Source organism: Zingiber officinale, chromosome 4A (genome assembly GCF_018446385.1).
Source record: "Zingiber officinale cultivar Zhangliang chromosome 4A, Zo_v1.1, whole genome shotgun sequence".
Taxonomy (NCBI): domain Eukaryota; kingdom Viridiplantae; phylum Streptophyta; class Magnoliopsida; order Zingiberales; family Zingiberaceae; genus Zingiber; species Zingiber officinale.
In genome coordinates, this window is record NC_055992.1 from 4,572,178 (window position 1) to 4,591,631 (window position 19,454).

The 19,454-nt window shown below is 41.9% G+C and overlaps 1 protein-coding gene across 3 annotated transcripts; it reads right to left on the minus strand.

Annotated features, from left to right (window-relative positions):
- Window positions 1-10,138: 10,138 nt before the first annotated feature.
- LOC121969342 (mediator of RNA polymerase II transcription subunit 27-like) lies at window positions 10,139-19,297 on the minus strand. 3 transcript variants are annotated; one of them, XR_006108547.1, is made up of 8 exons: window positions 18,913-19,297; window positions 17,643-17,808; window positions 15,229-15,691; window positions 13,750-13,809; window positions 13,541-13,609; window positions 11,634-11,677; window positions 11,339-11,554; window positions 10,139-10,489 (listed from the first exon to the last, which is right to left on the minus strand). XR_006108547.1 is itself a non-coding variant. In XM_042519386.1 (7 exons), exons 1-7 carry the CDS (start codon window positions 19,217-19,219, stop codon window positions 11,392-11,394), a joined length of 1,272 nt encoding a protein of 423 aa, XP_042375320.1. In that variant the 5' UTR covers window positions 19,220-19,297; the 3' UTR covers window positions 11,126-11,391. The 3 variants fall into 3 exon arrangements, 2 of the variants coding, with proteins under 2 accessions (XP_042375320.1, XP_042375322.1); XM_042519386.1 differs by lacking the exon at window positions 10,139-10,489 and having other exon boundaries at window positions 11,126-11,554; XM_042519388.1 differs by lacking the exons at window positions 10,139-10,489; window positions 11,339-11,554 and having other exon boundaries at window positions 11,648-12,854.
- Between the last annotated feature and the right edge of the window lie 157 nt (window positions 19,298-19,454).

Sequence of the window (19,454 nt, forward strand, 5' to 3'; positions counted from 1 at the left end):
TAGAGATATATGGATACAAAATTTTTGGGTCATGGTTAAACATGTCTTTTATGAATACACTTTTGAATTATATTTGATACATATTTATGATATATTTATTCAATTTTCATTATGAAAAATATTGTGTTGGAGTAACATATTATCATATACTCTTTTGGTCAATTAAAATTGTATTGTAGTAAAATATTGTCAATTACTTCGACGATATAAATAAATGATAGAGTAATACAACACAAAAGACTACAATAAATTTAAATAGTGGCGTAGTTAAAGAAACTATTTACTTCACTACTGGTCAAATTTGAAAAGTAGTTCGTATAAATTACTTCGCTACATTTGAATTTATTTGTTGTAGTAAAATATGCTCTATTGCTTCTATACTACGATGAAGTAATACAATAATAAATACTTCGACTAAGTCAAATTATATGGAAGTAAAATAAAATATTTACTGCGCCAAAATTCAAAAAATGTGAAGTCGTATACATATTTTACTTCGTCAAACAACGTAACCTTTGAAGTAATATATCATCAATTACTTCGGTATTTTTACTGGTCTTGATGAAGTAATAAAGCTTTTTTACTTTGAAAACGGTTCAATTTTGAACCGGTTTTGAACCGGTGATAGACTTCGGTAACGTGTGGTGAAGTAAAAAATTTACCCTTTTACTTCACGTGCGTCTACTTCGGTAATTAACTACCTATTACTTCGGATAATATCCGAAGTCTATTGCTGATTTTCAGATAGTGCATCCTTTTATGCTGTCGAATCTCGATGTCCACCTGGACCGCCACGTCCGCCTGAAAATTGCCAGAAATGTGGGATTGCAGGGAGGCACGCCTGCTTGTGGCTTCAGGGGCATGGGGTCGTATGAAGTGGCAAAGGTGTGGCGTTGACGTCATACATTACTTGACGCCGCGATAAAATCATCCTGAGTCAGCTTGTTAGTGACAGCTGGCAGCTCCTAGTCCATTAATAATTTCTAGATCCGTTACTAGCTGAGCAATCTGCTTTGGGCATATGCCCGATAGAGGATAGTGTGCACTTTCTATGCTTCCACATGGTTGATGTTTTGGATGGATATATCGAGGTATATTAATTACCAAGTAAATGTAATTCAAATTTTAGACCTGACTTAGACTTGTAACCGGGTCAATAAACCTGTTACCTATTGATCCAGTTAACCGGGTCTTCAAGCCGGACAATAAATGGAGGGTCTGCATCGACTTCCGGGATCTTAACAAGCCGTGCTCGAAGGACTTCTATCTCTTGCCCAGGATCGATCAGATGGTAGACTCCACGGCCGGGTGCGAGCTGATATGCATGCTGGACGCATATCAGGGGTATCATCAAGTGTCGCTCGCCCCGCGAAGACCAAGAGAAAGTCAGCTTCATCACCGCCGATGGTACCTACTACTACAACGTAATGTCGTTTGGCTTGAAGAATGCATGAGCCACCTACCAGAAACTGATGAATAGAGTCTTACAGCGGCAGATCGGCCGCAACATGGAGGTATATGTCGACGACATATTAATTAAATCCCTCCGAGCTGCCGATCTCTGTGCATATATCAAGGAGACCTGCCAAACCCTCCGGACATACGAAATAAAGTTAAATCCTCATAAGTGTCTGTTTAGCGCTAAAAGTGGGCGCTTCCTGGGGTATATCGTCACCGAGCGGGGCATTGAGGCAAACCCCAGTAAGGTAAAAGCACTCCAAGATATGCCACCACCAAGAAACTTGAGGGAAGCTCAGCGCCTCACCGGTCGGATAACAGCATTATCACGATTCATCTCCAAGTCGTCCAACCGGAGTCGTCCTTTCTTCAAGATTCTGCGTCGAGCCACCAAGTTTCAATGGGACAAGGAGTGTGACCAGACCTTTGAGGAACTTAAAGCATATCTGAACTCACTACCTGTATTAGCTAAGCCTACTGCCAATGAACCGCTCCGGATCTATTTGTCCTCGACCGAGCACGCTGTCGGCTCGGCGTTGGTTCGGCAGAACGGCGAGGAATAGCCAGTATACTTCTTGAGTCATATATTAAAGGATGTTGAATCTCGCTACACCGGTCTTGAGAAGCTCGCATTTACGTTGGTACTCGCCGCTCGAAGGCTTCGTTCTTATTTTCTCGCTCACACTATCGTGATAATGACCAACAACCCTCTGGGAAGAGTCCTGCTTAACCTAGAGGCATCCGGTCGGCTGATCAAATGGATAACGGAGCTTAACGAGTTTGATATCCAATATCAGCCTAGAACGAGCATCAAAGCGCAGTCCTTGGCCGACTTTGTCACGGAGGTACAAAACCTTGAACCCGACTCGGTCTGGAAAATATATGTGGATGGGTCATCCACCCGGCAGGGTAGTGGGATTGGCATACTGCTTATCTCCCCATAAGAAGAGCGGGTGCAGTTGTCCGTTTGACTAGAGTACCGGGCAACTAACAATGAAGCCGAGTACGAGGCTCTTATCGCCGGCTGACCTACAAGTCGCTCGGCACGTCGGCGCTGGCAGGGTGCTTATCCATTCTGATTCTCAATTAGCCGCACAACAGCTGGTGGGAGCATTCGAGATCAGTAATACGCGACTCAAGTTGTACGCCGAAGCCTTCGAAAAGCTGAAGGCAAACTTTCAGGAGGTAATCATCCAGAAGATCCCCAAAGCAGAGAACCAAGCGGCGGACGAGCTGGCCAAATTGGCGAGCTCACTCTCGCCGATCGTCATTACTCAGCCGATTGAGCAAGTATTCTTGGTGGCGCACGTCGATCGGATGAAGGCTCACTTTCCCTGATGATTGGAGAATGACCATAACAGAGTTTCTGAAATCTGGAGCTACACCGTCCGATCGGGAGGAAGCCCGTTTATTGAGAAGAAGAGTCGGTCGTTTCACCCTCGTCGGGGACCAGCTCTATAAGAAGATCTTCTCCAGGCCATTGCTTAAATGCGTCGGATCAGAGGACACCGACTATATACTACGGGAGGTACACCAAGGCTCCTGTAGGGGCATCCGGGCGGTCGGACGCTAGCAAGGAATATTCTGTTGGCAGGGTACTTCTGGCCGACTCTACAGGAGGATGGTGCTCGAACAGTAGCTAACTGCTTGTCCTGCCAGAAGTACCACCATGTCTCCTACCGGCTGACCGAAGAGATGAAGGCTTCCATTGTGTCGTGCTCGTTCGACCAATGGGGCATGGATTTTGTGGGACCCTTCCCCATGGCGACCGGGCAGTGAAAATGTTTACTTGTCGCGGTAGACTACTTCTCCAAGTGGATTGAAGCCGAGCCGCTGGCGAAAATAACCGAGCAGATGGTCCAAAAGTTCATCTGGAAGCATATCATCTGTCGGTTCGGCATTCCGCGTCGACTCGTCTCAGATAATGGAAGACAGTTCGTTGGACGGAAACTCAAGGAGTGGTGCGAGGAGTATGACATCCAACAGACCTTCACCTCCGTGGCATACCCGCAAAGCAACGGACAGGTTGAAGTCGCCAATCGGGAGATCTTACGGATTTTGCGAGTTCGGCTCGACCATATCGGAGGGAGCTGGGTGGACGAGTTCCCTGGCGTGTTATGGGCAATCCGCACGACCACTAAGGAAGGCATGGGTGTAACCCCGTTCCACCTTGTATACGGCGGTGAAGCGGTCGACCCGGTTGAAGTCGGAGTCGAATCCAATCGGGTACAATACTATAGCGAAGATAACGCCGAGCGGAGGCTTCTGGAGCTGGACTTCATGGATGAGACTCGCGATAAAGCAGTCGTTCAGTTGATGACTTATAGGCAAAGGATGAGACAGAACTACAATCGACGAGTGATCCCGAGGTCGTTCCAGGTCGACGACCTCGTGTGGAAGAAGGTGAAGCCGGTCGGTGACGTCACTAAACTAGAAGCTCCGTGGGTTAGACCATTCAAAGTCGTGGAGAAGCTCCACTCCGGAGCCTACTACCTAGAGGATGAAGACAGGCGGAAACTAGAACGTCCTTGGAGCGCGAACCATCTCTAGCTGTACCGAGTTGGATGAAAGGTGTGCCAATGTAATTGATGTATACTATCCTTTTTGCTTGTTTCCTTTAAGCGCAGAATTGGAATGAAAAAAGAATAAGGTTATCAAAATTCTCATCGAGCGGCGACGTTAAACTCATGTCTCCATCGACGGTCGAACGACGACCTTAAACCCCGGTCTCCACCAAATCATTGAGCGGCGACGTTAAACTCATGTCTCCATCGACGGTCGAGCGGCGACCTTAAACCCCGGTCTCCACCAAATCGTCGAGCGGAGACGTTAAACTCATGTCTCTATCGACGGTCGAGCGTCGACCTTAAACCCCGGTCTTCACCAAATCGTCGAGCGGTGACATTAAACCCCAAAGTCGAGCGGCGACTATAAACCTCGGAGGTATGATCCTAGCGAATCTTTCAATACTGAAAGTACAGTCGTAATAACCGATCGGAACTACATAGCCGAATACCAGCAGTAAGATAGCATATGAAGAAAGGGCACAAAAAGATTTCAGTGATAATAAGTTAAACACTGCCGAACGGTAGGAGTACATTCAAAGCTTGCAAAAAATACTCTCTACAAGTCCCTCGCTCACTCAATATAATCAAAGGTTTCGTCGGGAATGGACTCGAGGAGTTGGACACGGTCGACATCCTTGTCGGACAGAGCTTCAGAAATATGGTCGTTCGTCTTCAGCTGGATGAGTGTAGCGTCGATGGCCAGCTCGAATGAGCGGACAATCCGATTGGTCGCCTTCTCCAGAAATTGGTCTGAGCGGAGGTACTGCTGCCTCAGGACCGCGAAGTGGCCCGGTTCGACCTCCTGGTAGGCTGTCAACGCCGTCCGGGAGGCCCCCAGATCCTCTTCAAGGCGCTTCACTTGATCCTGAAGCTCCCCCTCCTTAGCTGAGCGGCTTTCCCACTCGGCAACCAGGGAGTCCTCGACCTTCTTCAGCTTCTCGGCCAACTGCCGAGCATCCTGGTTTTTCTGCTCCAGATCGGCGATGGCTCGTTGTTTCCTTTTGGAAGCTAGCTCGAGTTTATGATCGTAGGTCTTCAATTGTGCCTCGATCTGGCCCAGCCTGCTGGCCTGCTCGGTCGATTTCTACTGCTCCTCCGCAAGAAGTTGTTGGGCCTTTTTCAGGTCGGCTTGCAGGCATGCGGTCGGTGGCCCCTGGGAGGAGGAAGCTCCAGAAATCTTGAGCCTCTTCAGCTCGTCTTCCACCTGAGCCAACCACTGGCACATGACGATGTTCTCCACCCAGAACTACAAGCAAGCATTAGTGCCGATCGGAGGTAAATCATGAGTTGATAGTTGAGAATACTAACCCTGGTGGACATCTCCAGGTGACTATCGGCAAGGGGGGTTTCACAGCCGCTCATGCCCTTGCTTCCTCCCAGACGCGGGCGAGGCGACCGCGAATGTAGACTTGATGTTGAGGAGAGCTGGGCTGGTCGCCCGGTGCCAGAAGGTCCTCCGTCGGAAAGCGAAGCGTGGCAATGATGGATTGTCTCCTGCTCGCCGCCGATTGAGCGGAGGTCGACGGGCCGGAAGCTTGAGCAGGAGGGACTGGCAGGATAGCGGACCATGTCACCTTCCGCCTAGCTAGCGGCAAAGAAGTGATCGACTGAACTACGAGCGGCTCCGATAGCTCAGTCAAAGATAGAGTCCGCTCGGAGGAAGTGGTTGTTGGATCATGATCGTTCGATAGAGGGGGGGGGGGGGGGGAATATCGATTACAAAAATTCGTCGAGAGTAAACGTAGCGAAAAAGTAAAACAATGCTAACATAGAACCTTTTTATTTGGTTCGGAGCCTGTGTCGACTCCTACTCCAAGGCCCGTACTCGTTGAGTACTTTCGTTGGGCAATCACTAGCAATTCGAATATTCAATTACAAAGTTTAAGTACATGAAAGCTAGAATAAGAAATACCGACAATAGAAAATAAGAAGAAACGGACAGAGCTTTGTCAGATATCTTTCGCAGCGTTGTAAGAGCACAGGAGAGCAGGTTTTCAATTCAGAGTTGTTGTATTGAGATCTGCCTTTAACCCTTCTTTTATATGATGCTCGGGGCGCCCCAGATCCCTTTTGGGCGCCCTAGTGTGACGTAGCAATCCCAACCAGCGAGCTCCACGTGTCGACGCCGCGTCTTGGATAAAGTTTGCCTCCGGGCGCTCGGATCCCCTCCGGGCGCCCCGACCACCTTTCTCCAGAGAACATCTTCTCCTGCAAGACAAGGTTAGTCCAAGACAAATAGATAATGTATATCCTGCAAAATAAAGTGTTAGCACAGTTTATAAGTTCAACATAAAGAGTATGACTTAGATTCCGTCTTTCCGAGACCGGAATCTAGTCACGATCTCGACTTAGATATCCGAAATGGATCTAAGCCGGATCGACGCCTAATGTTCCCTTCCCGGGAACGCGTCCTCACAGTCACTCCCCTCCAGTGACTTACCTTCACTTACCCGCCAGACATCCGGTCAGCCCTTCGACCCGTCTGAACTTCTCGCCAGCTATCCGGTTAGCCCGTCGACCTAGTTGGACTTCGTGCCAAGCGTCCGGTTAGCCCGTCGACCCGCTTGGACTTCGTGCCAAATGTTCAGTCAGCCCGTCGACCCATTTGGACTTCGTGCCAAGCGTCCGGTCAGCCCGTCGACCCGCTTGGACTTCGTGCTAGACATCCGGTCAGTCCGTCGACCTGTCTGGACTTCGCCTGCACACTCAGTCAGAGTGTTAGATAACGACAAACCTAACTTAACCTAATTTTTCATTCATCAAAACCTGAGTTAAACCGTTAGTGCTAACCGCACCAACAGTGGCCTCCAATGTTACGGGAGCGGCTGGAGACGGGGTGCCTCCCCTTGCAGAAGCTTGGACGGCCGAGGTGGCGGAACGGGAAGGTGCGTCCGTTCGGCGCCTCTTGCGGGAGAGTGGTACTTCATCGCCCGAGGACCCCCGAACCCTCAACAGGGATGACGGGTGGAGCTTCTCGGATCGATCCTGGGCCAGTCGCCCCTCCTGTGCTGGGAGTCCGCTCGACGGTCCCGTCACCCACAGTTGTGGTCTCTCCAACCGTGCCCTCTTGTGAGTCGACAGGGGTCAAGCCAAGCCGCTCCATCTCCTTGGCAGCCGCTGCTTCAATCTCAGCTTGCTTAGCTTTTATTATGCCGGCCGTTAGGGCACACATCATGATGTCGGCTGCAAAAGAAGAACAGAATCAGTTAGACTCAAAGGAAGAAGGTTGAGGAATTTTATACCTAGGCTGCTGGGGAGCTTCGTTCGGATCGGACTTAGCCCAAACATGTACATCACACCCTCTGGCAGCAACTTATGAATGTCGAACTTCAGGCTGGCCGACATATTAGCAGCATGAAGGTAGTCCGGCCAGGTCTTGTACCTCTTCAAATAAGGTAGAAAAGGAAGCCCGACCTGCCATATGGTCCGGAAGCTTGGCCACTCGGGGAGTCTCAGAAAGAAGAAATACTCCTTCCCGTGTTTGTTGGAGGAGGACATTTTATCAAAGAAGACCAGACTGATGCGAGATTGGAACAAGTGCCCAGCTCGGACTGTTTGGGGTAATAAAAGTAGTGGAAGACCTGAGGGGTCAGTGGAATGCTGTGCACTCGGAACAACACTGTCACACCGCACAGCAGACGGAAGGAATTCGGGGCGAGCTGGGCAAGGGGGACACAAAAGTAATTGTAGACCTCGGTTATGAAAGGGTGGATGGGAAACCGAAGACCGGCCACAAATTGGTCTCGGATGAAACAGACTGTGTCGACCGATGGGTGATTGGGTCGATTGGACGGAGAGGCTAGAACTATTTCATGGTCGGAAGAGAGGTCAAAAGTGTTTATCAAACTCGTGGCGTCGCCCGCGTCGAGCCGGGTCTCCATGGTAGTATACCAGAGACTGGGAGCGGGGTCGGACGGCTGCGAGGAACTCGCCATGGCCGGGAAATGAAAAAGCAGAAGGTTCGAAGGGAAAGATGGCCGGAAAACATAGAAAGCTGGAAAATACGGTGGCAGAAAAGAAGCAGCGGGGAAGCAACAATGAAGAGGGAAAGCTTACGATAAGGAGAGGACCACATAGGGAGCAAGGAATCGCCGCAGCAAAGAGACGAGGATTGCCGGAGCACTGGACACAGAGGAACCGCCGGGGGCAAAATCGTCAGAGAGCACGAAGAAAACGCAGAGGAAGAAATGGCGACGCTGAGGCTTTATAAAGAGGGGTGCGGCGGACCAGAGCCGTCCGATCTAGGGCACGAGACTTGGAGCGTACATCCGACCGTTGAATTCGAACCGCCAAACGTCACATCAACAGCTGTTACCTTGGACGTGCAGTGGCTGTGCCGACGACATGTGGCGTCCTCCCACAGGGCAGCATTTAATGGGTGTGGGTGCGTGCTCGGTCTTAATGGGAGTGATTTGTGCGTATTCCAAGGAGATTTGGGCGGCGTCAGCATTGACCGTCCGGCTCGCGCCCCTCCGGGGGCGATGAGGAAAAAAATCCAAGTACGAAGGCTCAAAAGTGCTGATCGACCGAGAAAGATTAGTCCTACACGGGCCGATCGGGATCCAACCAGCCCATTGGCTGATCGACTAATGGGTCACCAGATCACTTGTCCAGTCAGTTGGACTTGCAACCTCCTTCGACTAGACTTGATAGGGAGGCACGTGATCTGGTGGTAAGGTAGGGCCCGACAGGAGGTCAAAGTGATCAATGTTAGGCGGTCGTCCGATTGGGCGAATTACCTCCGTGGTCAGCAGGAAGAGTAGAAGATCCGACAATTCGACAGCTCGGTCAGACACCGAGCTTCCGACGCTCATGAGGCTCAACCAGGGAGGCACGAAGGCCGAGCGTCCATCTCGCTTGGCCAAACAGTGGATGCAGCCTCGACCTGGTAGACAGGGCTCCCTCGTCCGATGGGGGGAGCCAACCAGCAGGACATTGGTCGAGCGGACGCTCGGCCTGGCTGTTGTATCATCCGGACGACAGACTAGCCGAGCGGCTCTCTCGCTCGGGACGTTCGACCCGGTTGTTGCATCACCCAGATGGCAGACTGGCCGAGCGACCCTCCCGCTCATCCCAATAACAGACAAAGGAGCAGTTGACAATATCTTCCTAGGGATCAGTGTCATCGACAGGCGGCATGGTCGGCGACGTGGTCAGATAGAGGATCGTACGATGGAAGCTTCCACTGTCATGTCAGGGATATGCCCGGGCTGTTAAGGTATGGTGTTAAGCACACTTTTCTGACACGGTCTTTCCAGGTATGCTTTGGGAAGCGTGCGCACGCCTCCCGAGAACTCTATATTAGAAGCCCCAAAACTTCATCGGAGGTATATTTTTTATCACTGTAGCTACAGTCACGTTGTTGCTCCTTTCTTCTTTACTTCATTTATTTGTCGCTGGTAGCTGACTTGAGCGTCGAAGGGCCATCGCCAGATAACTCCTCTTCGGCTCGGCACCAACGACTCTATGATTACAGACTTAAGTCGTTGGAGATCTACATCACCTTCAGTCAACACCTAGTCAACATAAGCATCATTTTTTCAACGTCCTTCTACTCGCACTCAAGCCGCATCTGTTATTATTTTATTTTGTATCAACATATTTTTCTTGGATCTAGAAAAAGCATCCTTATATATTTTATGTTATATTAAAAAAATAAACTATTTTTATCTGTCAAAATGAATTCTATAGTTGTTGCAGATTAATGCGTAATTTTAACACAAAATTTATCTTTTAAAATTAAAAACAGCATATTCTTCTTAAAATTCTCAATAAGACCCTTAGCATATTTTTTAGTCCAAATTAATATTTTTGGTACATTAAAAATATCTGACATGGCTAATTTTAATTTAAAAACAGTTATTTTCAATTTTAAAAAATACATAATCTTCTTAAAAAAATTCAATAAACATCCATTATATATAGAGTTCGTATCCGTTGTGACTAATCAGATGAGTTAGATCATATCTCAAGGATGTCATGCACATCACGAAGATATCACACACGCCTCAAGGATGTCATAACCATCCGATCGATGAGGAGATACGAGAGTTTAGGACAAAGGATCTGAACTCTATATATAAACCTTTTAGACCATAAAGACGTTTTTTACAAAAATATTATACAATTCTGCGAAGATACGATTGCCATTCAATGTTCATAGATCAATGAAGAGAGAGAGGGATTTACAGAACGTCTAGGTCACATGTTAAGTCTCCTCTGTCATGGAAACTAGATTGGGCAACAACTACTCAGAGTTGCCACACAAAAAGGAAATGACAACTTTGATCTCACCCCAGCAAACTAAATACTCAAAAAATTGTTTGGAGAGAGGAAAAACACTAGTTAAATCTGACTTCCCTCTTCCTATTGGTTGGTTCAGCTTAATTATGTGCCTTCAAGAAGCCTATGGATGACTTGATATTGTCTCCTCGAAGATGTCGATAGATTTAGCCAGATTTCATCTGTTGCCAAAAGAAAATAATAAAAGGAATTATCAATGAATACAGTTGGTTGAAGTGTTGTGTTAACATAAATGATTGAAAAATAAGTAGGTAGCTGGACAGTAGTTAGAAGAATAAAGTTTGATTGCCTACAACAACCAACTCCTGGAAATTTAACATGGTCTACTAGTGACGAATAATCATTCTGAGCAAATCGATACAGAAAATTAGGAAGAGATAGGTAGGGAGAACAAAAGAATATGCCATCCTGGGAGAAGCTCAATCCTAAGACTAGTTTGTGAGAGAAAGAGTTAAAGACAGTAAATAGCCATAAGCCTGCTCCTCTTCTCTTCATCTGTGTTTGCAAAGGATCTTATTGATGTCAATGAAGTGAAGAATACAGGAATCTACAGGGGATATATTGATGTCGATACAGGGATCCACACTAGATTTGTTCCAAGTTTGATTGAGTCCAGTTAAGTAAAAAATTATTTTCCCTATAATATTTAAATTTATTGGATTTTTTTTTGTTAGAATCTCTAAAAGGGACCATAATCCCCCAACCATTAATTTAATAATGTTCCTCTCTTCATAAGTGTTGTTCTCAGTCAATGTGAGATTTTTGTCTCTGTGCTACTTCAACTATGATCTTGATTATGATCTATCTTACATAGACCTAAGAAATTCTCATTGCATGCTCATGCTTACTACAATTAAGTAATCTGTCAATACAACACCTATAAACAAACAGTACAAAATAAATGGAAAACTTTATACAAATCTGTTATCGTGCTTGAGTTTCTACAACTGCAAAAGATCCAAAATCAAAAACATGTACAGATGTAAAAGGAAAGTCTCCAAAATGCTTACCAGTAGCACTATTTTAGGACGTTTTAAGCTGACAACAATAGGTGTTAATTTCATCAGAATTCATCAGCAGAACACCCAATATGATAAGCAGAAACAGAATCTGGAGCCAATTTCATTTGGCTAGAATTGGCTGCAGACATTTCCCAAAAGGCACGATGAACAGGAGGCAAAAGCAAAGCTAGTGACTTGTCCATCCTTAAAAGACGACCACATTTACTGTGCATAAAAAGATATCAGTTAATTTCTGAAACTACTAATATGATATTGGATAGTATAAAAAAAATCATTATATTACCTGCATGTTTTTGAAAATAATGTTTGATGGCTGCAGATCCAACGCTGCAAGAAATATAATGCTAAATATGAAAGAAGCCTTAATGGGAGCCTTTACCCATTAAGTATAACAACAAATCAACCTAGTGAAACTACCCAATGCATTTGAGATTGATATAACCTTAATATTCAATTAGCTTTGCATTGAGAAGAAAATGATTAATTTAAGTTATTTTTGAATTAATGAAAATCTAAGAATAAATAAAATGAGAAGAGAATATTTTTTTCTAAAAAGATTATTTTCAAAAATGTAGAAGGAGAACTAATATGGTTCACCAACTATTAAAACCAAAGCAATTGAAAAAAAACATATCATATATATGATGAATCAAAAAATAATCAACAAAATGATAAAAGAGATTAACAATTTATACAGTAATTGATGCGGCAAAAAAGGTGGATCCCCAAAAAATGGGTCAAAATAGGGAAGACCGGCTGACGTGGAGGCCAAAGTTAAGGAGTAATTGAAGCGGTGTGCCCGAGCTGGCCAAGTAGCCGATTGGATGTGAATGTCCAACTGGACTTTGCATCTCAACTCGGGTCAGGCAGGCCAGCTTCATTGCGGATCATTGAGTAACCCGACCGACGGCTTCAACCGATCGGGGATGTAAGCTGATCGGACACTCTATTCCTTTACAGTCAAGGAAGGGGCCGAGTGAAGACTGGGTCATCGACAATGACCCATAGGGTCGAGTCGCCGATCTCCCTGAGTGACGACTGGTCGACCTAATGCTGGTCCCATGTTCTCGCTATATCTTACTATTTTGGAAGTTTGTGCCATAAAGGATAGAAAATATATTGCAGGCAAATCGTACTTTAGAAGCTTCTAGCATGTAAAATCACAAAGATTTGCACGCTCATTTAAGGAAAGGTATCAGAAACACTTTATGACATGTCCTTTCTTAGAAACACTTGGGAAGTGTGCAAATGTTTTGAGATGCATGCGTAAATACAAGACCCTATAAAAGGAGGTTTCCATTCACTAGTGAAGGTATGTGATGGTCTATAATTTTACACACTCATTTGCTGTTGTTCGTCTTCATTATTTCTTCCTCACAAACTGATCCCTGACTTCAACGTCGAAGGGCCAACGCCGAGGACCCCTTCCCTGGCCCGGCACTAATGCAGGACAACATGAAATCTTCATTTGGTCAACCGCAGAGCCACGCCCCTAGCTCACCGCCTTCACCGCTTTCAAATAGGATTAGTAATCTTGATAGATAAAAAATCTACATAACAAACTTTGGAATGTTGCATCAGGAGAACATTTTGCTTATTGGACAGTTTAGATAATGTGTACCTTTTGCATTTTTCTCGTTGATTAGGTGGGACATATCAATTATACAATCTTTTTGAATTGGTTAAATCGATTTTCTTAATAACAACCTAAACTAGCTTAGTTTTAGGATTTTTTTAGCAAGGACTAATTGAAACAGCATAGGCACCCACACCATTCTGTGTATTACACGAACCTTGTCGTATACCATTTTCATTGAATCTTAAAATCAAGGTTATAATGCATGTGATGTTACAACCGGGAGCATAGTTTAAGGAGGAAAACACATCCTTGATGGGAGTCCGGATACAAAAGAGGCAGATTTAGAGAATCTTATAAAAAATTAAGGCCTTGTCTATTTTCAATTTGCAGTTTTCAGAAAATAAAATAAAGTCTTTAAAAATTAAAAATATATTTATCACATCATTCACCTCTAATAAATATAAATGTGTTAAGAAAATAACTTATAAAATATTTATTTTTATTTTTATTTTCCAAAAAGAAATTTTTTAAAACAAACAAGGTCTAAATGTGGCACTATTCTCATACTACGAAATCTATACCTAGACACCTACTAAGAGGGTTAGACATACCAGAAGTACAGTGAGTGAATGATTACTTTCCACACTGAGAAAGTACTGCAATGCTCTATCAGCATTCTCCTGCATAGGAACAAAGTTGAATGCATGATGTATTTGTTAACACTTCACAAAACTGAAGGAGTTAACATATTTCACTCTGCCAACTGGATTTTAAAGGTTAATTAAGCACAAGGAAAAAAATCAATCTATGGAAAACTTACTGTGACATGTCTAAACACATGATGTACTGATACACCCCTTGAATGCATGTAGTTGCCACCCTAGAAAAGTTTAATCACAATTATTACAGTAGAAAAAATGAAAGAGAAGAGATGATTACTGGAAATGTCAATTGCATGCATGTTTGATATGGTTGAATTGATTAGAAACAGGCCTCCTAATAAATATTGATCCACAAGCACTACGTAAATTATGGCAATCATTGAATCAAAAATTTAATCAATTAAAAAGTAGTGAGCGGGCTCACAAAGTGAATAAGGCTGGATTTGGCATAGTAGTTAAGTGTTTGTTGACCTAAATCTCAAAATCGCTTGAAAAAACAATCTTACAATCTAGATTGGTAAAAATATATTTTAGAAAACAGTTTTTGCTTTAAAATAAAAATGACAGCATAACAAAATGATTAAAATAAACATGATCAATTAAAACTTAAAATAAATTATATACACATCATTTTTATTTATTTATATTAATTTAAAATATAAAATAATATTTATATAATATCACCATTTTAAAAAAAAAATTTCTTTGATTGAATTGATCTTTCCATTATATTAATTATAGTTTATAAAATACTAATTTTTTTGTCCAGCTTAGTGTTCACCTATATGTTAAAATGTTTTTAGCCAATTATTTATTAAAAATATTCAATCATTAATATAATATTTTAAATTTCCGTATAATATTAACTTTTTGTTTATTCAATAGGGTAATGATTTTGATATTTGTAATACTTTATTATCATAATATATTTTAAAGATTAAACTAATCATAATGATATTACTTATTTGAATTATTATTTTGACAAGTTATTCTTATAATATTAATTATTAAATAATAACATTTTATTTTATTTATTAAATTATATTTTAAATTTTTTTCTAATTTTATTTTAATATCATTTAATGTATTATTAACATATTAATTTTATTCTAATTTAAACTTGATTATTTTGTATTATTTAAATAATATTTAAACATTAACTTTTAAATATTAAAAATATTGTCTTTCACTATATTTTAAAATTATATTTATAGTATTTAATTTTTTTTTTTACTATCCAAAAATTGCTTAGGAAAAGAAACATTGGAAAGCAATTTAGAAATGCAGTGCTTTGAATAAAAACACTTTGAACATGAGTTCACTTCACATCTTAATCAACTCTCAAAATGCTTTTGAAGGCCGAAACACTTTGGGAAATGATTTTCTAAACCAAGCCTAAATAAAGATGGTCAGCAATATAATATTCAACTTGATTAACCTGAACAAATATTAAGTCTGGAGAAAAGTAAAAATTAACTACAGCTACCAAATGATTTCCAACTAAGGAAACTCAAGTTTAAGGGAAATTAGATTGATGAGAAAAAAAGAGCAGAAAGGCCTCTTGAGGGGGGTCTGAGAGAAGAAAGGAGCAAAAAAGTAAACTTAATTGATAATATTAAACAGCCCGTTAATTGTACCTCATCAGTAGAAAAAAATGCCAGGGCATCAGGGGTTATGGAGCCTGCCGGATGCAATGACACCACAGCTCTGAAGATAAAAGGAACCAGCAACTCAATCACAGCTGCTTGATCTACTGCGGCAACATTAGATACCCCAGCGCTTGTGTAGCTTGAGTGATTCAAACTCTGATTCTTAAATGAGTCTGAATTTTCACTTACAATAGAGGACAATGAAGAAGCTCTTTTTGACCAATCTAGACGCTGATAAGTGAAGATTCTTATATTTGGGAACTCACACTCCAAATCTTTGAGAACGTCAAATAATGACATCTTCTCCTTATGGTCAGCTTTTCGAGTCCTGACAGAACCTTGGGAGTCTAACCATTTTTTGGCATTTTCAGGCTCTCCATCTCCTGATACTTCATCTTCTAGGTGAGGGAAAAATCGCTTTTTCTGATCAGTGAATGCCTTGAGAGCTAATCTGGAAATAATTAATGAATCATAAGATTTCTACTACATTCCCATTTTAACTTTTAAAGTAAGGACAATATCAATGGACTTTTTACTCCAAAAAAATTCTAAGAACCCTTACATTAAGGGCAAATTCCAATTATCATGGATAAAACAGTCTGGATGCAACAGTAGTTTCTTGTTCCATCACATGAATAAGAAGGAAGTTTTGGGACTCTAAGCTACCCCTATTGTCTAACCTGTATTCCTCTAAGGGTGAGAAGATAAACCATGTGGATCACCAAGGAAAATCAACCTGTATTCCTCATAGTAGCCATAAGAATTATCTGAATTATCACACTTGAAAATCGGCATCTGGAGCAGCCACAGCATTGAGAAACTATGATGAAAACTGGGTAACAAAGGACAAGGTAAATGGTATGGAAAGTTTCCATAGGAAGATATTCATTTAAGAGATTGGTTTGAGAAAGCATACGAATGATCCGTGCATAGCTTAAACTCTAGTTTCATATTCATATCAAGTGAAATAGGTAGTAAAATATTCTGAAACGTTGAAACTAGTGTTGAAACAAGACAGCAGGTCGGATATGGTTAAACTAGTGTTGAAACAAGGACGACCAAATGGAAGCTATTGTCTAGTAAATAGGAAAGTCTAGCTATTGTAAGGTAACAAATTACCTCTTGTTTCTTTTCTCTTTCCTCTTCCTCTTCCCTCTTTTGTTCGCCTCTTAATCTTTATCTTCCTCCTCTCCTTTTTCATTCTCATCTTCATCTTTCTCTTCCTCCTCCCCTTCTTCATTCTCACTTTCATCTTCCTCTTCCTTCCCCCTTCCACCAAATCAATACTGACAAACACTTCCTGTGCTTAACACTCAATACATTGATTAACACCAAAATGATGTTGTGCCAACCAACCACCAAAACTGACATTGAAACAGGATATATAACGTTGGCAATTGGGTGCATGTCAGTCCAATTATTCACCAATATGAACTAAAGTGTACTGTTTGAGGCGACTCTCTACTTGTTCTGTCATTATTTTCTTCTCACAATTTTTTTTTCTTTCTTTTCACCTCTATCCATCTATTGCTTCTTTATTTGTTTATTTCCCCCTCCCTTATTTCTCTTTGTTAATCCTCCTCTCAATCTTAATTGCAGTGATAGCTATAGGCAGAATGGAAGTTGGAAGTGCAAGTGCTTAGGAATGCAATACAAATAATGAAACTTTTTCATAGCTTCAACAAAGTAGGTAGGGCTAGGCCATACCATTTCCAACATCTGCTAAAATTTCTGAGCGTTGAAGTAATTGTTGGTACAATACATGGTAGGGCAATTAATTATTCAACTATTGATCTTTTCATCAGAAGTTTCACAATAAGCTATCAGAATCTAAATGACCAGACAATGTCCAATCATTTAAATTCATGATCTTTTATATTATATCAACTATGGCCCAGATACAAGCCAATTCAAATGCATTTACCAGGTCAAATCTTTTAACAAAACGGGGAACAATACCCTGCCAGAATATCAAGATACTGAAACTCATTCATATATTTTATCCATAGTTTGCTGCACTAGAAATATTGTGTATTGGTAAGACATCCTACAACCAATGAAGTATCTTGAAATAGCAGGCACCAGAGTAGTACGTTGCATTGAGAGCCAATAGCAAGACAAGATTTAGGACAATTTTAATGTAACAAGACTAGTATGTTGACAATCATATTATATCCAAGGAACAACAGAAGTAGAGAAAATGACTAACTCTTATATTTTTAAAGTAAAAATCCGAATTGTTAATGGTAAAAAATAGTAACCTACATGAAACCAGAAGCTTGAACTTGACAAAGATGAAGAGACAAAATAAAAGTTAAAACCAAAATTTATGAAAAGAAAATAAGTACTAGAATCACTGAGAAAATACTTCATTGTAAACTAACATTGCAATTAAATCCTACCTAGTCCTATCAACAGCAGATGCACCAGCCTGTCCTGCAAGTTGTCGTTTCCATGCATATGCAACAACTGCACCATCCGGGCAAACAAGGGGCATGTGCAATCCCCAAGAATTACCTCGTAGCTTGGTAGACCCATTCAATACCCCAGAAGCTTCCAGTTGGTTTCCTAAGAAAGGAAGAGAATACAAATTAATTTATACTGAAAAATGTTTGAAATAATGGAAATACTTGTTCAGCAATGTTAAAAAATATAATAAACTTTCTACTTACTATAGCTAAACAGGTTGAAGCGAAGAGTCTAATTGAGTGTGAGGAGACAAATAAATTGTAGTTAAGAGATCTGATTATTATCAGTGTGTAGTCTTGCACAACATTCAATATAAGAATAAGATCTATGTAACTGACCTCAAATAATTGGGACTAACAGAGGTTGATGATGATACTGACAACAAAGATCTTATAGTTTTCTTTTCTCTTTCTCAGAAGACTTCTGTTTATTTTCAAAATGGTAACTGTAGGACAAGTGGTACGGCAAACCAAAATTAAACTGGCAAAATACTTCATTTATAAGCCAAACCTAGAGTTTTAAGCGTGATAGTTTTATTCTCATGACATTCACTCACGGAAGAGTGATATACTACTACTGTTAATAACTCATATACCTGGAAAAAGCTTGAATTTTCTTTTGAATGCCAATTTCCTAGACAATATGCTGGATGGTTATAGTACTCTGAGCAGGTTCACACTGAATTATGTATTTTGTTCCAAACCTATGGGCTAGGGATTCAACAATTAAATCAACAACAATGTGAGATGATAGCTGCTTATATTTTGGACCAACAACGATCCTTGACAGGTCAACCTACCGAAACCACAAAGCAACATCATAACCAAGAAACAAAAGAAATCAGACGTAACATTGAAATAAAAAAAAGGACTAGAAAAAAAAAACCAAGAACAAGATTCTAAGCCTATGACAGAAACAGTTTGAATACAACAACAACAACAAAAGTGACCAGATAAAGATCAATAATAAGATTCAAATCCTAAGAGAAAAAAAATCAAACGGTTTGAATGCAACCAAAAATCAAGATAATGATTCAAACCCTAAGGAAGCAAAATGAAGCAATTTGAATTGTACTTGGCAGAATCGCGGCATTTATCGTATAGTGATCTCAGTAGATCAGGGAGAGATAAACCACGAAGTTCTATATGGATAATAAACTGGAAAAAAAAAGATCGACGAAAGAGAATGGGGAGGAGAGAGCACCGAGTCCGCGGAGATCGTTGAAGTGCTGGCGCATCGAGGTGTCCTCCTTGCGGAGAAGCTGGGCGACCCTGTCAATCGACTGCTGAGGATCGTCGGCCGATAATAACAGCGCCTCCAGCAAGCGGTCGGCACCAAGCCGAATGTCGGCTATGATTCGGGCGGCGGAAGCCAGCCGCTCCATGGCCAGAGCCACCTGCTTCGGAGGAGCCTGCGAAGAAACTTCGCCATTCGATTCCATCAGATCCTGAGACTGCGTCGTCGCAACCGCCGTCCCAGCGGTGATTGACTGCTGAAATTGCGCCATCATGTCGCTCCTCCTCCTTCCTGAGAGCCCTTAATAAGGCAGATTAATTCGCCAAGGTAAAGAAGGAAAATATGTTTCCTGTCGCTGCCATTTAAAACAAACTTTTAAAAATATTTTATTTTTAAAAATCGGTTTAATAATAATTATTCATCATTTTTAAATTAAAAAAATACTTATAAAATATATTTAGTGCGATTGTTTATCCTACGTGTAACCATAAATTTATTGAAATTAAAAC